This window comes from Oncorhynchus keta, chromosome 19 (assembly GCF_023373465.1).
Source record: "Oncorhynchus keta strain PuntledgeMale-10-30-2019 chromosome 19, Oket_V2, whole genome shotgun sequence".
In the NCBI taxonomy this organism is placed as follows: domain Eukaryota; kingdom Metazoa; phylum Chordata; class Actinopteri; order Salmoniformes; family Salmonidae; genus Oncorhynchus; species Oncorhynchus keta.
The window spans coordinates 60,676,531-60,696,045 of NC_068439.1; the positions used below are offsets into that span (position 1 = coordinate 60,676,531).

The 19,515-nt window shown below is 46.1% G+C and overlaps 1 protein-coding gene across 4 annotated transcripts in view; it reads right to left on the reverse strand.

Annotated features, from left to right (window-relative positions):
• Nucleotides 1-524: 524 nt before the first annotated feature.
• The window catches only part of LOC118397866 (protein enabled homolog), a 151,167-nt gene continuing 132,176 nt past the window's right edge, over nt 525-19,515 (reverse strand). For all 4 annotated transcript variants that reach the window (XM_052470952.1, XM_052470951.1, XM_052470953.1 and 1 more), the window contains 8 exons: nt 18,560-18,870; nt 16,705-16,862; nt 16,380-16,428; nt 16,020-16,077; nt 15,682-15,748; nt 4,237-4,315; nt 3,753-3,810; nt 525-3,524 (listed from right to left, as the gene is read on the reverse strand). In XM_052470952.1, the coding sequence (XP_052326912.1) occupies nt 3,487-3,524; nt 3,753-3,810; nt 4,237-4,315; nt 15,682-15,748; nt 16,020-16,077; nt 16,380-16,428; nt 16,705-16,862; nt 18,560-18,870 (818 nt within the window). In that variant the 3' untranslated portion in view covers nt 525-3,486. The remainder of the gene's footprint in view (nt 3,525-3,752; nt 3,811-4,236; nt 4,316-15,681; nt 15,749-16,019; nt 16,078-16,379; nt 16,429-16,704; nt 16,863-18,559; nt 18,871-19,515) is intronic.

The following is a 19,515-nucleotide window of genomic DNA, read 5'->3' on the forward strand; positions in this document are numbered from 1 at the left end:
CTTAAGGAACAAGTGGCTGAGGCAGTGACTGACTCGTGAGGGGACAGTTCTAAAGCAAGTTCAGTCTTATGACAAATTCCTATACAGTAATGACCTCTTTATACCAAACATCTGTAAAGTATTCAACACAGATGGAGTAAAACACAAGGCTTATAATCACCATGAGACAAGACAAGTCCAAGATTTTCACCTAAGCTCAATTTCAGTGTTTCTGCTGAATTATTGTTTTCAAGCTTTTGAATATTTGATGAATGCCCTGCATGTAAAATGGTATGATCTCCCACACATTCGCTTTGTTGCAGATAAACAAGTTATATTCAAAGGCTGAGAAGAGCTCCGCGAGAGAAACTGCTGATGCAGCACAAGTCCATGTATGGCTTCGTAACTCTTCAGAACAGGCTCAGAGCTCCTGTGGATCACATGTTGTCCCACAGCAGGAGAGAAATATCCAGATTAAAAAGTTAAGAATGAGTTACTGAAACTATGTCAATTGAACACCACAAAACAAAGTTACTTTTTAATCATGTATTGCAATTTTTTTTTATTTCATTTGCTCAAACAATGTTAGCATGTAAGAAAATTCTAATTAACATGAGAACAGTATGGTACAATGTGAATGATAAAAGAATAAAGGAAACTGATAAATTCCTTTCAGAGACATTCAGTTGAATTTCTCAATATGTCCACCAGCTTCGGTTCCCTCAGTAGATGGAAAAATATGATTTTGGGGACAAAAATGTAACTGTAGAGCACAGGAGGTTGGTGGCACCATAATTGGGGAGGATGGGCTTGTGGTAATAACTGGAGCGGAATTGGTGGAATGGTATCAAATACACCAAACATGGTTTGATGCCATCCCAGTCGCTCTGTTTCAGACATGAGCCGTCCTCCCCTCAGCAGCCTCCACTGCTGTAGAGGATATATACATTTTTCAGATTTCCCAAGCGCTAAGAACCTAAACAATGTAACAAACTGCTCTGTAACATACAAATGGCATGAGGAAAATACACCACTTCTTGGGTTCAATTGTACTTTGTAACATAACTTCATTCTCCCATTAAAATAACTATACCAGGACGCAAAAAAAAAAAGAATAAACAATGATCATGTGAGATTATGACAGTTCCTAGAATTATTACTAGTCTTTTTAAATCTTTGACATATTAAATGTAAATTCAGAACAAGGCACAAACCATGAAGATCACAAACAGAATTATCCATGTAGATATGAATGATCCTTAATTAGAATGTTTCACTCCCCAAACCTAAGGACTCGATATATAGATATCTCCCTTTCTCTTAACAATGATAAAACAAAAGGCGACTCAGTAAAGTGTGACGTGTGTAGGAGGAGATTGTAGCTGAAACCTTTGGTGTGATAGCCACACTATTGGCGATGGCTGCATCTTGTAAAGCAGGTTCATCATAGTATCATGAATTTCTATGGGTTTATAAAGTGCAATCGATGCTGTAAACACTCTTCTGTACAAACTTCCAATGCTTTGATTCAGAGATGAGAATGAAATAATTTGTGTTTGAGCAAAACACTCACCAGGGGAGTGTTGTGAAGATAGCTCAGTCACCACGACCCCCTCAGCTGTTGCCACGACAGAACCCTGATCAAAGTCGATCCCCTTACCAGCAAGTCAAGAGAATAGAAGCTAGAGTTTCACATTGAAGACAGCTCTCTCTGTTTTACACGAGTCTCAGGTTGACCTCAGTTTGACCTTCTCTCCGTTGATTGTACATCGAGATTTTTAGGAAATCAAAAATGTTTTGTTTTGAAAAGGAAACATTTTCAATTAAAAGTAGCCATTCCCATATGAACAAAGTCAGAGGGCGAAAGAAGTATGCCATTATCAGAACTTCATATTATAAGGAGAGGAAATAAAGGCAAACAAAAATGCTACAAATAATTATAAAGCACAAGGAAAACACTGAATGACACAAGCATGGATGCGGATATGTCATGCGGACAAACTCATTTATGGGGTGTCCCTCATGTCTTTTTCATGACTATTTTTTGTATTTTTTTCCTGCAAAATACCATGAGTACCATGAATTGAAAAATGAATGGCGTACCTCAGTAAATTAAGTACATTATGGCTATAAACAGAGGGGGTCTGTCCATCTCATCTATTCTCTACCCATTTGTTTCAGAACAGTTTAGAATCTATTAGGTGGATGTCCAGTCGTGAACAGAAGGAGGTACAGAATCACATCCTCAACAGGGCGCTGGAGTAGAGTTAAAAGAACAGGAACATTTCAAGGAAAACATGTGGGGGAAATTCAACCCAGATGCTACACTTATTGCTTATAAACTGACAGACAATAACGCAACTTCTTGGCAGTCTCACCGTACACATGCACCAAACACTTGACAGAAAATGAGAGGGAGGAAAAAAAGGTTTAGTTCATAATAACAGTACAGAGATTTCAAATAGCTCCATCTCCAGATCTGGTCATGGTGATTTTAGCAGTATTAACCGTCACTAATTGACAGAGGTTGTTTGGTAAAGAGCTACACAGATTGACTGTAGAAAGGCATGTACCCTTTGTGACCGTCTCATCAGCCTGCAACACACCGAAACAGTGAGAAGAAATGCAGTACAGTAGCTTGTTACAGCGATCATTTTGATAGAAAAAAAAGAAGATCATGATATTCGGATATTAAGCCAAAACAGACCAAAAGACCATCTTGAAAATATTTGATTAAGCTACTTGATATGGCCATGGTTTACATTAAAACAGACAATTCATAGACTTGTAGATATCATTTTTTCTTCTTTTGTACATATTCAGGTTAAAATAGTATTTGAGGAAGACAAGCATTACAGAGTCCTGCAGCAGTAGACAATACCCAGTCCACCAGTCAGTCCCTCATTCACATCAAGAGGCTCCCTCCTATGGCCCTATGGGAAACTGAGTCCTTACTTCCCTTTCCCTCCCCTCCTGCCTCCAAACTTAACACTCGCCCACTAAACATGCCTTTTTGCTTTGAAATCACAAGTGCGCACCAACCGTTCCAAATCTTAGTGTGACCGCTGTCTGACTTCTCACACTTCAATGGTTAATACAGTATACAGTTCAATATAGTTAGTTTTTGTTGATTTTCCTTGTTTTCTTGTGTTATCGACAAAGAGAGAAATCTTTGCATAATGACAGTCAATTCTCTTCATGACTGTGTCCTGTCCTCCAGGTGAGGCTGCGGGAAAATGGCAGCAACGGCCAGGCTTCACAAGATGGACGCCAGCAGTGCTTCCATGCTACACGCCTCCCGCACTCCCTCATCCCCAGTTGTGTGCCTGACGCTGCTCCGCCCCACAAACTCTGTCTGCTGTATTAATTCAGTTATTGTCATCATCATCGCCACCTTTTAAAACTTTTTTTACCTTGTTTGTTGCTTTATAATATTGTCCTATATCTGAAGTTGACCTGTCTCAGTTGTCCGGTAATAGGTGTAATTTACAGGGAGGTGAGATCCTTCTACACAGTGTTCGACTTGCCCAGCTCCTCTCTGATGGCTGTGGACAGACAAACAACATGTCAGTTATATTGTGTTTTGTGCCGTCTTTGCTGTGATATGATCTTAGCAGCGGCTTGAATGGTTTGATGCTAATTCTCTGATGACAAAGGTACAGCAGGCCTCGTAAGCGTAAGGACTTCCTCCCTGTGCTTTGAGGAACTTGTTTCACACCCTGTCACATACTACAGAGCAGTATGTGCATAAGGTTAATCAAGCAATCAGTTACCATCAATGAGTTCCTCTTTCAGTTTTGATAACTCCTTCCTCATCTCGTCCAGAATGTCCTGAAAATACAAGGTTGGAAGGTGAAGATTAGAGACCAAAAAACAGTGGAAAAACAAATAACTTGCATCAACCTTCAGGTTCTTTGGACATGTGAGATGGGGGAAAACAGAGAGCGTAGCATCAATGAGCGATACTGTCCCAGAGAGCTGAATGAGTTTTAGTACGCCCATAGTGTCACTCCTCTGTGTTTACTGCTCTGACTGAGGCTGCTGCTGTGTGCACAGATAGGGAGGGTATATGAAAAATCTACACTTATCTAACAGGCTCCTTCATAGGGGAGAAGGGAGGGATTGCCGCAGCACAGGACACAGTCATTGGGCACACCCTCTCAGGGCTCTTTAGTATGCCGTGTAAAATACTACAGCTCCAGTGTACTGCCAGTAAACAGCAAATCAGGTCATTTTTTACTTGTCTCCTCTGAATACCTGTTTCAATCGGTCATAGTCGAGACCTTCTGTTGGCACCCCGTTGGCACTTAGGGATCCAGTCGGTGTGGATTTTGGTCTGTAGACGAGAAACAGAAAAGTTAGAGTAGTATACCTAAACTGGGGCTATTGTCAAGGGGGCCTTCAGAAGTCCGTCTTGGAGGAAAACAAGACAGCTAAGTGCCGACTGTAGCTCGATCATTCTCCTCCGCATTCAGTCCTCAGACACTTCAATCACTCTTTTAAAAAATGTGCAACTATAACATAAACAAGTTGAAAGTGCATTGAAACACCAAAGGAGGACAACTGAGATTTCAAATTGACGGTTTGATATCAAAACACAACAGGAAACCGAGGAAGTTACAGACTTAAACAAAACAAACTGTCATCATATACCAACATAATTGTTTTAAATTCAGAATTTGGAAACCGATTCACAAATATGGCAATGTAGCGCATAAGAATACCACAATTATTTTCAGGCCATTTCATATAAATTTGTCAGCATTGATAGGACACCAGTGGTAAACAACTGAGCCTATTTGACAGGGTACCTAACAATTTGGCTGCCAACATACAGTACGAGGCTCCTTCATGAACTTAGTTGGTTCAAGCATCATTATGCTCAGAGCAAACTGAATCTAGATTTAGGCAAAGCAAACCAGTAAATTAACTGGAAACTGTATAGAGTCCTATGACTGGAATCACAAATAGAATAGCTTCATGTCTTAGGTCAGGGATGAGAAACTTTGATGGGGCAGGGCCACAAAAAGTCTGAACTCATCACGAGGGGCTGTAATTAAATGTAAAATAATTATGTTAGCTGAAATGGGCTAATTGAGTGACTATCAATGACTGACATAAGGGAATTGATCGGAGTGCCATTAAATGGGGGGCCGCCAGTTGCCCTTCCCTGCCTTAGGTAAAGCCAGCCCAATACACATGCTACACACACCAACCATTCGAGTTCACATACCAACTAATAGGAAGGAAACACACCGGACATTGGGTAGTTTAGCCCGATTTAAACACAATCAAGTCAACTTTGGGAGCCAGAGGTCAGAGACAGGCCGCTGTAGTTGCAGCATGCACACACAATTCAGCAGTCACACACAGCCATGCTTCTCTGCCATTGGATCAGCTGGGACAGGAACACCGTTGCCAACAAGGTAATCACCATGGTCTACAACTACAGGAATGATTCAAGGGAACTAAGGAAACTATCTGAGTGTGAAATCAGTGAAGAAATTAACTCTTGTCAGAGAGGAAGTGGAAGCCAAGAGGGGAAGTGTAACAATTCTCAATAGCTGTCCTTCTGCGTGTTTGTGTATTTGCTCCCGTGGTCTCTCTGGCCTCCTCTATAGGTCAAATACTAAGGCCAGTTTATGTGAGAGAAATGTAAGATGCCAATGCAGGGCTGTGTGGCCTTATCTATTGGGTGCGTCTGGGTCAGAATTGGCACGGAAGTGAATATTAACAGCACTGGGCGGGGTGATGTCTCCTCTAGCTTCCTCACTATACAGTAGCACACAGCCACAGAGTGTGTTGAGTATGTGTGTACATGTGAGTAGGGGGCACTTTGTGATGTGTTCGAGGGATTCCCTTTGACAGGAAAGTAGGCACTGTAGGAGAGATGGACAGTAAAACAAAGATTGTAAAGCAACTGGAAACGTAACATGACATAAACCTATAGATTGCTTATTTTAAAACAAGAATAAACCAATGTATATATCTGGAATTCATTAGCAGTCTGGTGATGACGTTGATGGCAAAACAGAGGTACAGTATGTGGGAATTACAAGGCACTAACCCAAGCCCCCAAAAATATCACTTCCACTTCGATCACAGCAAATGACACAAAATGAGTAAAAATAGAGAATTATTGCTCTACAGGCCTGTATCCCTGTTTACCTGATCAGAACCCATCAGATTTCTTCACGGTGAGTCAAGTCCGTGAGAGAGAGACGACAGCTCTTAAAAGGCCTGTCCTGCAGCCCCAGGTCCCCTCCCTAAACCAACCCAAACTAAACCTACAGGCTACAGAGAAAACACGGAGTATAGCCGTATTGATGATATATTGACTTAAGTTAACTTTACAATGATAAAGCATTGTAATAGGCATTTTCTAGGGATCTGTTAATTGTCTGAAACTTTTCGCATTAATACGCTAAAATGCAACACCAACCGACTTTAAAGGAAGTTCTAAAAAACATCTCACATTCTCAGCGAAATAAAACAAAAAAGGACTTGTGGTGGAGGCAGTCAGCATTCTGTTTTGCACATGGAAGCTGGAGGTGCATTTCCAGGAACACGTTCTCACCGACAAACTGCCATTTAGAGCCCTGGAATTAGAACCTGGAATTTGGGGCTTTCATTGACATCTCAGGAACACTCATTTTTCATCTATATCCTTCGTAGTGGTCTATTTACCACTACAAACCGATGCGGACACTAAGACCATACTCAACGAGCTGTATTCGGCGCTCCTAGTGGCCGGGGACTTGAATACACTTAAATCAGTTTTACCTCATTTCTACCAGCATGTTTAATGTGCAACCAGAGGGAAATATATATATATATATATATATATATATAAAAACTTACCCCACACACAGAGATGCGTACAAAGCTCTCCCTCACCCTCCATTTGGCAAATCTGGCCATAATTCTATCCTGATTCCTGCGCCGACAGAGATGGCCGCCTCGCTTCGCGTTCCTAGGAAACTATGCAGTTTTTTGTTTTTTAACGTGTTATTTCTTACATTGGTACCCCAGGTCATCTTAGGTTTCATTACATACAGTCGGGAAGAACTACTGAACATAAGAGCAGCATCAACTCACCATCAGTACGACCAAGATTATGACTTTCGCAAAGCGGACCCTGTGTTCTGCCTTTCACCCCGGACAACGGAATGGATCCCAGACGGCGACCCCAAAAAACGACTTTGAAAAAGGGGAAAACGAAGCGGTCTTCTGGTCAGACTCCGGAGACGGGCACATTGTGCACCACTTCCTAGTATTCTCCTCGCCAATGTCCAGTCTCTTGACAACAAGGTTGATGAAATCCGAGCAAGGGTAGCATTCCAGAGGGACATCAGAGACTAACGTTCTTTGCTTCACGGAAACATGGCTCACTGGAGAGACGCTATCGGAGACTGTGCAGCCAGCTGGTTTCCCCACGCATCGCGCCGACAGAAATAAACATCTTTCTGGTAAGAAGAGGGGCGGGGGCGTATGCTTTATGGTTAACGTGACGTGGTGTGGCCAAAACAACATACAGGAACTCAAGTACTTCTGTTCACCTGATTTAGAATTCCTCACAATCAAATGCAGACCACATTATCTACCAAGGGAATTCTCTTCGATTATAATGACAGCCGTATATATTCCCCCCCAAGCAGACACATCGATGGCTCTGAACAAACTTTATTTGACTCTGCAAACTGGAATCCATATATCCGGAGGCTGCATTCATTGTAGCTGGGGATTTTAACAAGGCTAATCTGAAAACAAGACTCCCTAAATTTTATCAGCATATCGATTGCACAACCAGGGCGGGAAAAACCTTGGATCATTGCTATTCCAACTTCCGCGACGCATATAAGGCCCTGCCCCGCCCTCTTTTCGGAAAAGCTGACCACGACGCCATTTTGTTGATCCCTGCCTACAGACAGAAACTAAAACAAGAAGCTCCCGCGCTGAGGTCTGTTCAACTCTGGTCCGACCAATCTGATTCCACACTCCAAGACTGCTTCCATCACGTGGACTGGGATATGTTCCGTATTGCGTCAGACGACAACATTGACGAATACGCTGATTCAGGGTGTGCGAGTTCATTAGAACGTGCGTTGAAGATGTCGTTCCCATAGCAACGATTAAAACATTCCCAAACCAGAAACCGTGGATTGATGGCAGCATTCGCGTGAAACAAAGCGCGAACCACTGCTTTTAATCAGGGCAAGGTGACTGGAAACATGACCGAATACAAACAGTGTAACTATTCCCTCCACAAGGCAATCAAACAAGCTAAGCGTCAGTATAGAGACAAAGTAGAATCTCAATTCAACGGCTCAGACACAAGAGGTATGTGGCAGGGTCTACAGTCAATCACGGATTACAAAAAGAGAACCAGCACCGTCACGGACCAGGATGTCTTGCTCCCAGGCAGACTAAATAACTTTTTTGCCCGCTTTGAGGACAATACAGTGCCACTGACACTGCCCGCAACTAAAACATGCGGACTATCCTTCACTGCAGCCGACATGAGGAAAACATTTAAACGTGTCAACCCTCGCAAGGCTGCAGGCCCAGACGGCATCTGCATGCGCAGACCAGCTGGCTGGTGTGTTTACGGACATATTCAATCAATCCCTATCCCAGTCTGTTGTTCCCACATGCTTCAAGAGGGCCACCATTTAACTGTTCCCAAGAAAGCTAAGGTAACTGAGCTAAACGACTACCGCCCCGTAGCACTCACTTCTGTCATCATGAAGTACTTTGAGAGACTAGTCAAGGACCATATCACCTCCACCCTACCTGACACCCTAGACCCACTCCAATTTGCTTACCGCCCAAATAGGTCCACAGACGATGCAATCTCAACCACACTGCCCTAACCCATCTGGACAAGAGGAATACCTATGTGAGAATGCTGTTCATCGACTACAGCTCGGCATTTAACACCATAGTGCCCTCCAAGCTCGTCATCAAGCTCGAGACCCTGGGTCTCGACCCCGCCCTGTGCAACTGGGTACATTTACATTACATTTAAGTCATTTAGCAGACGCTCTTATCCAGAGCGACTTACAAATTGGTGCATTCACCTATGACATCCAGTGGAACAGCCACTTTACAATAGTGCATCTAAATCTTTTAGGGGGGGGGGTGTGAGAAGGATTACTTATCCTATCCTAGGTATTCCTTAAAGAGGTGGGGTTTCAGGTGTCTCCGGAAGGTGGTGATTGACTCCGCTGTCCTGGCGTCGTGAGGGAGTTTGTTCCACCATTGGGGGGCCAGAGCAGCGAACAGTTTTGACTGGGCTGAGCGGGAACTTTACTTCCTCAGTGGTAGGGAGGCGAGCAGGCCAGAGGTGGATGAACGCAGTGCCCTTGTTTGGGTGTAGGGCCTGATCAGAGCCTGGAGGTACTGAGGTGCCGTTCCCCTCACAGCTCTGTAGGCAAGCACCATTGTCTTGTAGCGGATGCGAGCTTCAACTGGAAGCCAGTGGAGAGAGCGGAGGAGCGGGGTGACGTGAGAGAACTTGGGAAGGTTGAACACCAGACGGGCTGCGGCGTTCTGGATGAGTTGTAGGGGTTTAATGGCACAGGCAGGGAGCCCAGCCAACAGCGAGTTGCAGTAATCCAGACGGGAGATGACAAGTGCCTGGATTAGGACCTGCGCCGCTTCCTGTGTGAGGCAGGGTCGTACTCTGCGGATGTTGTAGAGCATGAACCTACAGGAACGGGCCACCGCCTTGATGTTAGTTGAGAACGACAGGGTGTTGTCCAGGATCACGCCAAGGTTCTTAGCGCTCTGGGAGGAGGACACAATGGAGTTGTCAACCGTGATGGCGAGATCATGGAACGGGCAGTCCTTCCCCGGGAGGAAGAGCAGCTCCGTCTTGCCGAGGTTCAGCTTGAGGTGGTGATCCGTCATCCACACTGATATGTCTGCCAGACATGCAGAGATGCGATTCGCCACCTGGTCATCAGAAGGGGGAAAGGAGAAGATTAATTGTGTGTCGTCTGCATAGCAATGATAGGAGAGACCATGTGAGGTTATGACAGAGCCAAGTGACTTGGTGTATAGCGAGAATAGGAGAGGGCCTAGAACAGAGCCCTGGGGGACACCAGTGGTGAGAGCGCGTGGTGAGGAGACAGATTCTCGCCACGCCACCTGGTAGGAGCGACCTGTCAGGTAGGACGCAATCCAAGCGTGGGCCGCGCCGGAGATGCCCAACTCGGAGAGGGTGGAGAGGAGGATCTGATGGTTCACAGTATCGAAGGCAGACGATAGGTCTAGAAGGATGAGAGCAGAGGAGAGAGAGTTAGCTTTAGCAGTGCGGAGCGCCTCCGTGATGCAGAGAAGAGCAGTCTCAGTTGAATGACTAGTCTTGAAACCTGACTGATTTGGATCAAGAAGGTCATTCTGAGAGAGATAGCGGTAGAGCTGGCCAAGGACGGCACGTTCAAGAGTTTTGGAGAGAAAAGAAAGAAGGGATACTGGTCTGTAGTTGTTGACATCGGAGGGATCGAGTGTAGGTTTTTTCAGAAGGGGTGCAACTCTCGCTCTCTTGAGGACGGAAGGGACGTAGCCAGCGGTCAGGGATGAGTTGATGAGCGAGGTGAGGTAAGGGAGAAGGTCTCCGGAAATGGTCTGGAGAAGAGAGGAGGGGATAGGGTCAAGCGGGCAGGTTGTTGGGCGGCCGGCCGTCACAAGACGCGAGATTTCATCTGGAGAGAGAGGGGAGAAAGAGGTCAGAGCACAGGGTAGGGCAGTGTGAGCAGAACCAGCGGTGTCGTTTGACTTAGCAAACGAGGATCGGATGTCGTCGACCTTCTTTTCAAAATGCAGAGAGGGAGGAGGGGGGGGGGGGGGGGAGGATTCAGGAGGGAGGAGAAGGTGGCAAAGAGCTTCCTAGGGTTAGAGGCAGATGCTTGGAATTTAGAGTGGTAGAAAGTGGCTTTAGCAGCAGAGACAGAGGAGGAAAATGTAGAGAGGAGGGAGTGAAAGGATGCCAGGTCCGCAGGGAGGCGAGTTTCCCTCCATTTCCGCTCGGCTGCCCGGAGCCCTGTTCTGTGAGCTCGCAATGAGTCGTCGAGCCACGGAGCGGGAGGGGAGGACCGAGCCGGCCTGGAGGATAGGGGACATAGAGAGTCAAAGGATGCAGAAAGGGAGGAGAGGAGGGTTGAGGAGGCAGAATCAGGAGATAGGTTGGAGAAGGTTTGAGCAGAGGGAAGAGATGATAGGATGGAAGAGGAGAGAGTAGCGGGGGAGAGAGAGCGAAGGTTGGGACGGCGCGATACCATCCGAGTAGGGGCAGTGTGGGAAGTGTTGGATGAGAGCGAGAGGGAAAAGGATACAAGGTAGTGGTCGGAGACTTGGAGGGGAGTTGCAATGAGGTTAGTGGAAGAACAGCATCTAGTAAAGATGAGGTTGAGCGTATTGCCTGCCTTGTGAGTAGGGGGGGAAGGTGAGAGGGTGAGGTCAAAAGAGGAGAGGAGTGGAAAGAAGGAGGCAGAGAGGAAAGAGTCAAAGGTAGACGTGGGGAGGTTAAAGTCGCCCAGAACTGTGAGAGGTGAGCCGTCCTCAGGAAATGAGCTTATCAAGGCATCAAGCTCATTGATGAACTCTCCGAGGGAACCTGGAGGGCGATAAATGATAAGGATGTTAAGCTTGAAAGGGCTGGTAACTGTGACAGCATGGAATTCAAAGGAGGCGATAGACAGATGGGTAAGGGGAGAAAGAGAGAATGACCACTTGGGAGAGATGAGGATCCCGGTGCCACCACCCCGCTGACCAGAAGCTCTCGGGGTGTGCGAGAACACGTGGGCGGACGAGGAGAGAGGGTACTGGACTTCCTGACGGGCCGCCCCCAGGTGGTGAGGGTTTGGCAACAACATCTCCACCCCGCAGATCCTCAACACTGCGTTCTGAGCCCTCTCCTGTACTCCCTGTTCACCCACGACTGCGTGGTCAATCATCAAGTTTGCGGACGACACAACAGTGGTAGGCTTGATTACCAACAACGACGACGAGACGGCCTACAGGGAGGAGGTGAGGGCCCTCGGAGTGTGGTGTCAGGAAAATAACCTCACACTCAACGTCAACAAAACTAAGGAGATGATTGTGGACTTCAGGAAACAGCAGAGGGAACACCCCCCTATCCACATCGATGGAACAGTAGTGGAGAGGGTAGTAAGTTTTAAGTTCCTCAGCGTACACATCACAGACAAACTGAATTGGTCCATCCACACAGACAGCATCGTGAAGAAGGCGCAGCAGCGCCTCTTCAACCTCAGGAGGCTGAAGAAATTCGGCTTATCACCAAAAGCACTCAGAAACTTCTACAGATGCACAATCGAGAGCATCCTGTCGGGCTGTATCACCGCCTGGTACGGCAACTGCCGTAAGGCTCTCCAGAGGGTAGTGAGGTCTGCACAATGTATCACCGGGGGCAAACTACCTGCCCTCCAGGACACCTACACCACCCGATGTCACAGGAAGGCCATAAAGATCATCAAGGACAGCAACCACCCGAGCCACTGCCTGTTCACCCCGCTATCATCCAGAAGGCGAGGTCAGTACAGGTGCATCAAAGCTGGGACCGAGAGACTGAAAAACAGCTTCTATCTCAAGGCCATCAGACTGTTAAACAGCCACCACTAACATTGAGTGGCTGCTGCCAACACACTGACTCAACTCCAGCCACTTTAATAATGGGATTTGATGGGAAATGTAAAATATATCACTAGTCACTTTAAAACAATGCTACCAAATATAATGTTCACTACATTATTCATCTCATATGTATACGTATATACTGTACTCTATATCATCTACTACATCCTTATGTAATACATGTACCACTAGCCACTTTAACTATGCCACTTTGTTTACATACTCATCTCATATGTATATACTGCACTCAATACCATCTACTGTATCTTGCCTATGCCGCTCTGTACCATCACTCATTCATATATCTTTATGTACATATTATTTATCCCCTTACACTTGTGTCTATAAGGTAGTAGTTTTGGAATTCTTAGCTAGATTACTTGTTGGTTATTACTGCTTTGTCAGAACTAGAAGCACAAGCATTTCGCTACACTCGCACTAACATCTGCTAACCAAGTGTATGTGACAAATAAAATTTGATTTGATTAGATTTGATTTACAAGCAAAAATTAATGCAGGAAGCAGGAAGTGATCAGATGAAGCAGATGCTAAACTACAGGACTGTTTTGCTAGCATAGACTGGAATTTGTTCCGGGATTCTTCCGATGGCATTGAGGAGTACACCACATCAGTTACTTTATCAATAAGTGCATCGATGACATCCTCCCCACAGTGACTGTACATACATACCCCAGCCAGAAGCCATGGATTACAGGCAACATCCGCACTGAGCTAAAGGGTAGAGCTGCCGCTTTCAAGGAATGGCACTCTAACCTGGAAGCTGATAAGAAATCCCGCTATGCCCTCCGATGAACCATCAAACAGATAAAGCGTCAATACAGGAGTAAGATTGAATAGTACTACATTGGCTCCGATACTCGTCGGATGTGGCAGGGCTTGCAAACCATTACAGACTACAAAGGGAAGCACAGCTGCGAGCTAACCCAGTGACACGAGCCTATCAGACGAGCTAAATTACGTCTATGCACACGTCGAGGCAAGAAACACTGAAGCATGCATGAGAGGATCAGCTGTTCCGGACGGTGTGATCACGCTCGCCGTAGCCGATGAGAGTAAGACCTTTAAACAGGTCAACATTCACAAAGCCGCAGGGCCAGACAGATTACCAGGACGTGTACTCCGAGAATGTGCTGACCAACTGGCAAGTGTCTTCACTGACATCTTCAACCTCTCCCTGTACGAGTCTGTAATACCAAAATGTTTCAAGCAAACCATCATAGTCCCTGTGCCCATGAACACTAAGGTAAACTGCCTAAATGACACCAACCCATAGCACTCATGTCTGGTCATGGCTCAACACCATTATCCCAGAAACCCTACACCCACTCCAATTTGCATACCGCCCCAACAGATCCACAGATGATGCAATCTCTATTGTACTCCACACTGCACTTTCAGACCTGGACAAAAATAACTAATGTGAGAATGCTACTCATTGACTACAGCTCAGCGTTCAACACCATCAATGCTCATAACTAACCTAAGGACCCTATGCCTCCCTCTCCAACTGGATCCTGGACTTCCTGATGGGCCGCCCCCAGTTGGTAAGGGTAGGTAACAACACATTCGCCACGCTTATCCTCAACACGGGGGCCCCTCAAGTGTGCGTGCTCAGTCCCCTCCTGTAGTCCCTGTTCACTCATGACTGCATGGCCAGGCACGACTCCAACACCATCATTAAGTTTGCTGTTGACAACCGTGGTAGGCCAGATCACCGACAACGACGAGAACACCTATAGGGAGGTCAGAGACCTGGCTGTGTGGTGCAAGGACAACCTCTCCCTCAATGGGAGAGGTTTGGCATGGGTCCTCAGATCCTCAAAAGGTTATCCAGCTGCACCATCGAGAGCATCCTGACTGGTTGCATCCCTGCCTGGTAGGGCAACTGCTCGGCCTCCAACCGCAAGGCACTACAGAGGGTAGTGTGTACGGCCCAGTACATCACGGGGGCCAAGCTTCCTGCCATCCAGGACCTCTATACCAAGCAGCGTCAGAGGAAGAACCTAAAAACCTATTCTCCAGCCACCCTAGTCGTAGACTGTTCTTCTCTGCTACCACATGGCAAGATGTACCGGAGCACCAAGTCTAGGTCTAAGAGGCTTCTAAACAGCTACCCCCAAGCCATAAGACTCCTGAACATCTAATCAATGGCATCCCAGACTAATTGCATTGCCCCCCTTTCACGCTGCTGCTACTCTGTTTATTATCTATGCGTAGTGACTTTAATAACTCTACATACATTTACATATTACCACAACTAACTGGTGCCCCCGCACATTGACTCAGTACCGGTACCCCCTGTATATAGCCTCACTATTGTTATTTTACTGCTGCTCTTTAATTATTTGTTACTTTTATTTCTTAATTTTGGGGGTATTTTTCTTAAAACTGCATTGTTGGTTAACGGCTTATAAGCAAGTATTACACTGTAAGGTCTACACCTGTTGTATTCGGCGCATGCAACAATTTAAATTTGATTTGATACAGACAGCCTTGCTAGCAGTAGCCTAGTGGTAAGTGTAACGGATGTGAAACGGCTAGCTTAGTTAGCAGTGCGCGCTAAATAGCGTTTCAATCGGTTACGTCACTTGCTCTGAGACCTTGAAGTAGTAGTTCCCCTTGCTCTGCAAGGGCCGCTGCTTTTGTGGAGCGATGGGTAACGATGCTTCGAGGGTGACTGTTGTCGATGTGTGCAGAAGGTCCCTGGTTCGCGCCCGGGTATGGGCGAGGGGACGGTTTAAAATTATACTGTTACATAAGCAGCAGCCCTGTGCTTTAGTCATGTTATTAACCAGTCATGAACCAGCAAGCCCAGGGGTCAGACCCCAGCAGTGAGCCATGCTCTGCTACCCCCTGTGTTCCTTCTCTTCAGTTACATGATAATGAGCAGCAATGTAGAGGCAGTCAATGATTCAGACAGGCAGTGGATATTTTGACTTCGTTGTACTTGACCCAATAATGTGTTTCGACTCAGAGACTAAAAATATATCACCGTTTGTACATTTATGGAATGCTGGTACTTACCTTCCAATGACTGGGGATTTGCTACCATTCATAGTGTTACTCCTCTCCCATGGTTTCCTGGGCATGTCTACGGAGGAGAGAAACAAAAGCATTAGAGATAATTACACTGATATAACTGATCCACTTCATGAGAAGACAAAAAAATACTGACTGAAAAAAATCTGCCAAATTACATGTACTGCTGGCCAACACGGACTAGGATCCTGCTCTGGATAAGAGCGTCTGCTAAATGACTTAAATGTAAATGGTGGTCTGAATGTGGAAGGTGCATGTTTCTGTTCTGGTCCTGTGTATCTCTGACCACTACAGTCCTGTACTGTATCCTGTACCCCACTCACCTGGTGTGCTACAGGCAGACACTTTAGGAGTCGTGGTGCCCTCGCTGCCACCGTCATCCTATTGGAGAGTAGCACAGTGAGTTCAAAGGTCAGAAGTTATAAGTCAGGCAGCTTCAGATGATCAGAAATGTAACCAGGCATTTAGTTAATAATCCACTGAGGGAGATCCATTGCTCCTCTTTAATGCCACCAATGACCCTCAAAGAGAAACATATGAAGCTCCAAAGACATCCAGAAGGGAGGGATACAGAATACAAACACCAGGCTACTGAATTATAGACGGGTAGACTAGATAGGTACTGTCAAGCAGGATATACAGAGATGAACTTTCCCTGGCCTCTGTCTATCTGTCATACTCACAGCTCTCTGCTCTGGCTCAGGCGATGATCCCTTCTCTGCAATTCTTCTCCTGAAAAACACCACAAAATATTAAAGTTATAACATGTTATATTGTATGTCAAAACAAAAATTCTCCCACACCAAATTACTTTGAAATAATGTTTGGCTGACCGCAACAGCTACTGTACATGATCTGCAATGAAATGAAAATATCTATATTGACAAGAAACATTTGGGCCTCAAGCCTTCCTCAATATTGCCCCCCCCCCCCACTCCCTGAAGCCACCCAAACATGCTGTATCCCTCCTCTCTCCATGTTTCAAACGGGAATGTAGTGTAATGTCACCTCCTGGCCAGGAGGGCGCTCATTTCCTCCATCAACCCCCCTCCTCCAGGTGCTCCTCCCAGGGGGCCGTTCCCTCCAGGTTTGGCCCCTGTAGCGCCAGCCAATCCCCCAGCCATGGCTGCAGCCAGAGCAGCTGCCGCATCACCACCACTATCACTCTGAAGGATAGAGAGAAAGGTCAGAGTCAGAGAAGTAGTGGTAGACTATGTTACAGAGGAACATAACTGGGGGTCAGGTATGGTGGAGTGCAGTATATGAATGTGTGAAGTACAGTATGGGCTACATGATTTACATGTATCTGAAGTGAGTGGCAGCTCCCAATTAGTGCTGAGTGATTAGTGTTTTGGATAAAAGCGTCAGCTAAATGGCATATATTATTATATTATTATTATATATTAGGTTGGTTTGGTTATTGCTCGATTATTTAAAGAATAATCCCGATGTTTAATTTCCATATTTTTATATTCCGAAATAATGACATTACAATGATTTGAGCATTTTTATGGAAATTCCAAAGGCCAAAATGTGGACCTGTCAGGTAGACAGGTCCACATCAATAGAAAATGGTGATATTACTATGAAATAATCAAAATATTTGAGTTGTGTATATTACTTAGTTTTTATTTGATTCTTCATTCATTCTTAAAGTCATCATTTCATCTCTGCTCAGGCAGCAGCAGTCAGCCAACCAGGCCATCTAACATCATCTCTGCTCAGGCAGCAGCAGTCAGCCAACCAGGCCATCTAACATCATCTCTGCTCAGGCAGCAGCAGTCAGCCAACCAGGCCATCTAACATCATCTCTGCTCAGGCAGCAGCAGTCAGCCAACCAGGCCATCTAACATCATCTCTGCTCAGGCAGCAGCAGTCAGCCAACCAGGCCATCTAACATCATCTCTGCTCAGGCAGCAGCAGTCAGCCAACCAGGCCATCTAACATCATCTCTGCTCAGGCAGCAGCAGTCAGCCAACCAGGCCATCTAACATCATCTCTGCTCAGGCAGCAGCAGTCAGCCAACCAGGCCATCTAACATCATCTCTGCTCAGGCAGCAGCAGTCAGCCAACCAGGCCATCTAACATCTCTGCTCAGGCAGCAGCAGTCAGCCAACCAGGCCATCTAACATCATCTCTGCTCAGGCAGCAGCAGTCAGCCAACCAGGCCATCTAACATCATCTCTGCTCAGGCAGCAGCAGTCAGCCAACCAGGCCATCTAACATCATCTCTGCTCAGGCAGCAGCAGTCAGCCAACCAGGCCATCTAACATCATCTCTGCTCAGGCAGCAGCAGTCAGCCAGCCAACCATCTAACATCATCTCTGCTCAGGCAGCAGCAGTCAGCCAACCAGGCCATCTAACATCATCTCTGCTCAGGCAGCAGCAGTCAGCCAACCAGGCCATCTAACGTTACGTGCTCCCCATAGTGTACTGTCTTTAGTCATTTTACTTAGCTAGCCAGCATAAGTACTGTAGCCTACACTATGCTGCAGAGCTATCTTGACAAAATAATTGTACTAGATAAGTTATACTTCCACAAACTGTCTCTGTCCCTCTCATCGTTGTGTACATTAGCTTGATTTCTTAGATTTCTCTCGTGAATTAAACAGCGAGCTGGACTCACCAAAAAAAAGTGAACTAAATGGAATTCAAGTAATTGAACAGAAGTCGATTTAATAACCAAAAAAAACAACGAAATGTTAGTTATTAGCTCAGCAGTACGTCCGATAGAGGGAATATAAAGTGTGACTGGTGCTGGACAAGATCACAAGCCTGTGAGCATATGGTATGAGACAAACAGTGGGTGTCTGTGTAAGGGACTTGTGGGTGTGTTTCTGTTCTGTGCGTGTCGGCCTCTCACCCTTGGCACTTTACGCAGCTTGGCTCCAGCGAGGGCAGCGGCCAGCCCGGACAGGGGGCGGTCTTCCGAGGGGGAGAAGAGACCGGGCGGCAGGGGAGGGGCTGGTGGAGGAGGAGGGTGGGCCTGGCCACCGAGGGAAGGTGGGGGACCGGGTGGGGGAGGGGGGCCGCCGCTTGTAGGGGTGAGTGTGGGGGGTAAGGGGGGAGGGGGAGGAGGGCCTGGTTGGGCAGAGGCTGTGGGGGTCACAGTGGAGCCGGGAGGGAGGGGGGGAGGGGGAGGGGGGGTGGGCAGCACCGGCGTCAACACTGTGTCTGTATGGGGGAGGAGGGAGAAGAGTAAACAGTCAGTATCAAAATTTAGGATTCACAGAAAGAGCAGGGGTCATGAGTTCTCTCCTATTTAGTTTATCCTCACACAAAAAAACCCTCAGGTTTCTTTAAGCACCCATACTATATTCAACATCAATACTAACATTATCAGGCTTGACCAACCTTAGACTTTAAAACTTGTGTGACGACACGGCATGAAGTCGCTATTATCCTCTTGCTGTTTGTCATACAACATGCACATCAATGAGTTGTGGCAATGGCCTAAATGTATCCATTTGAATGAAGCAAATGGAGACATCCAACACAAAAACAAGACAGAAAATGCATTGGACACAGGAACTCTAGCAGCCTTAGTTAGGTCAATATCGGCATATGCCTGCAAGAGCAGCCCTAAACCATGGAACCACAGAGATGTATTAACTGTAATAATTAGCTTGTAAAAAATCATTGTGACTCCTCAACCCAGACAGATGATTGGATCAATAAGCCATGATGGAATGTGCCCATATTGAGCTCCTGTTAATGAGGGCGTGACCTATAGAATTAGGAATTTGAATACTAATTATTAGAATAGTAATTTAAATGGATCTCTATAGTGTGACCAGTTTCCTTTCAGCCAAATGAGAG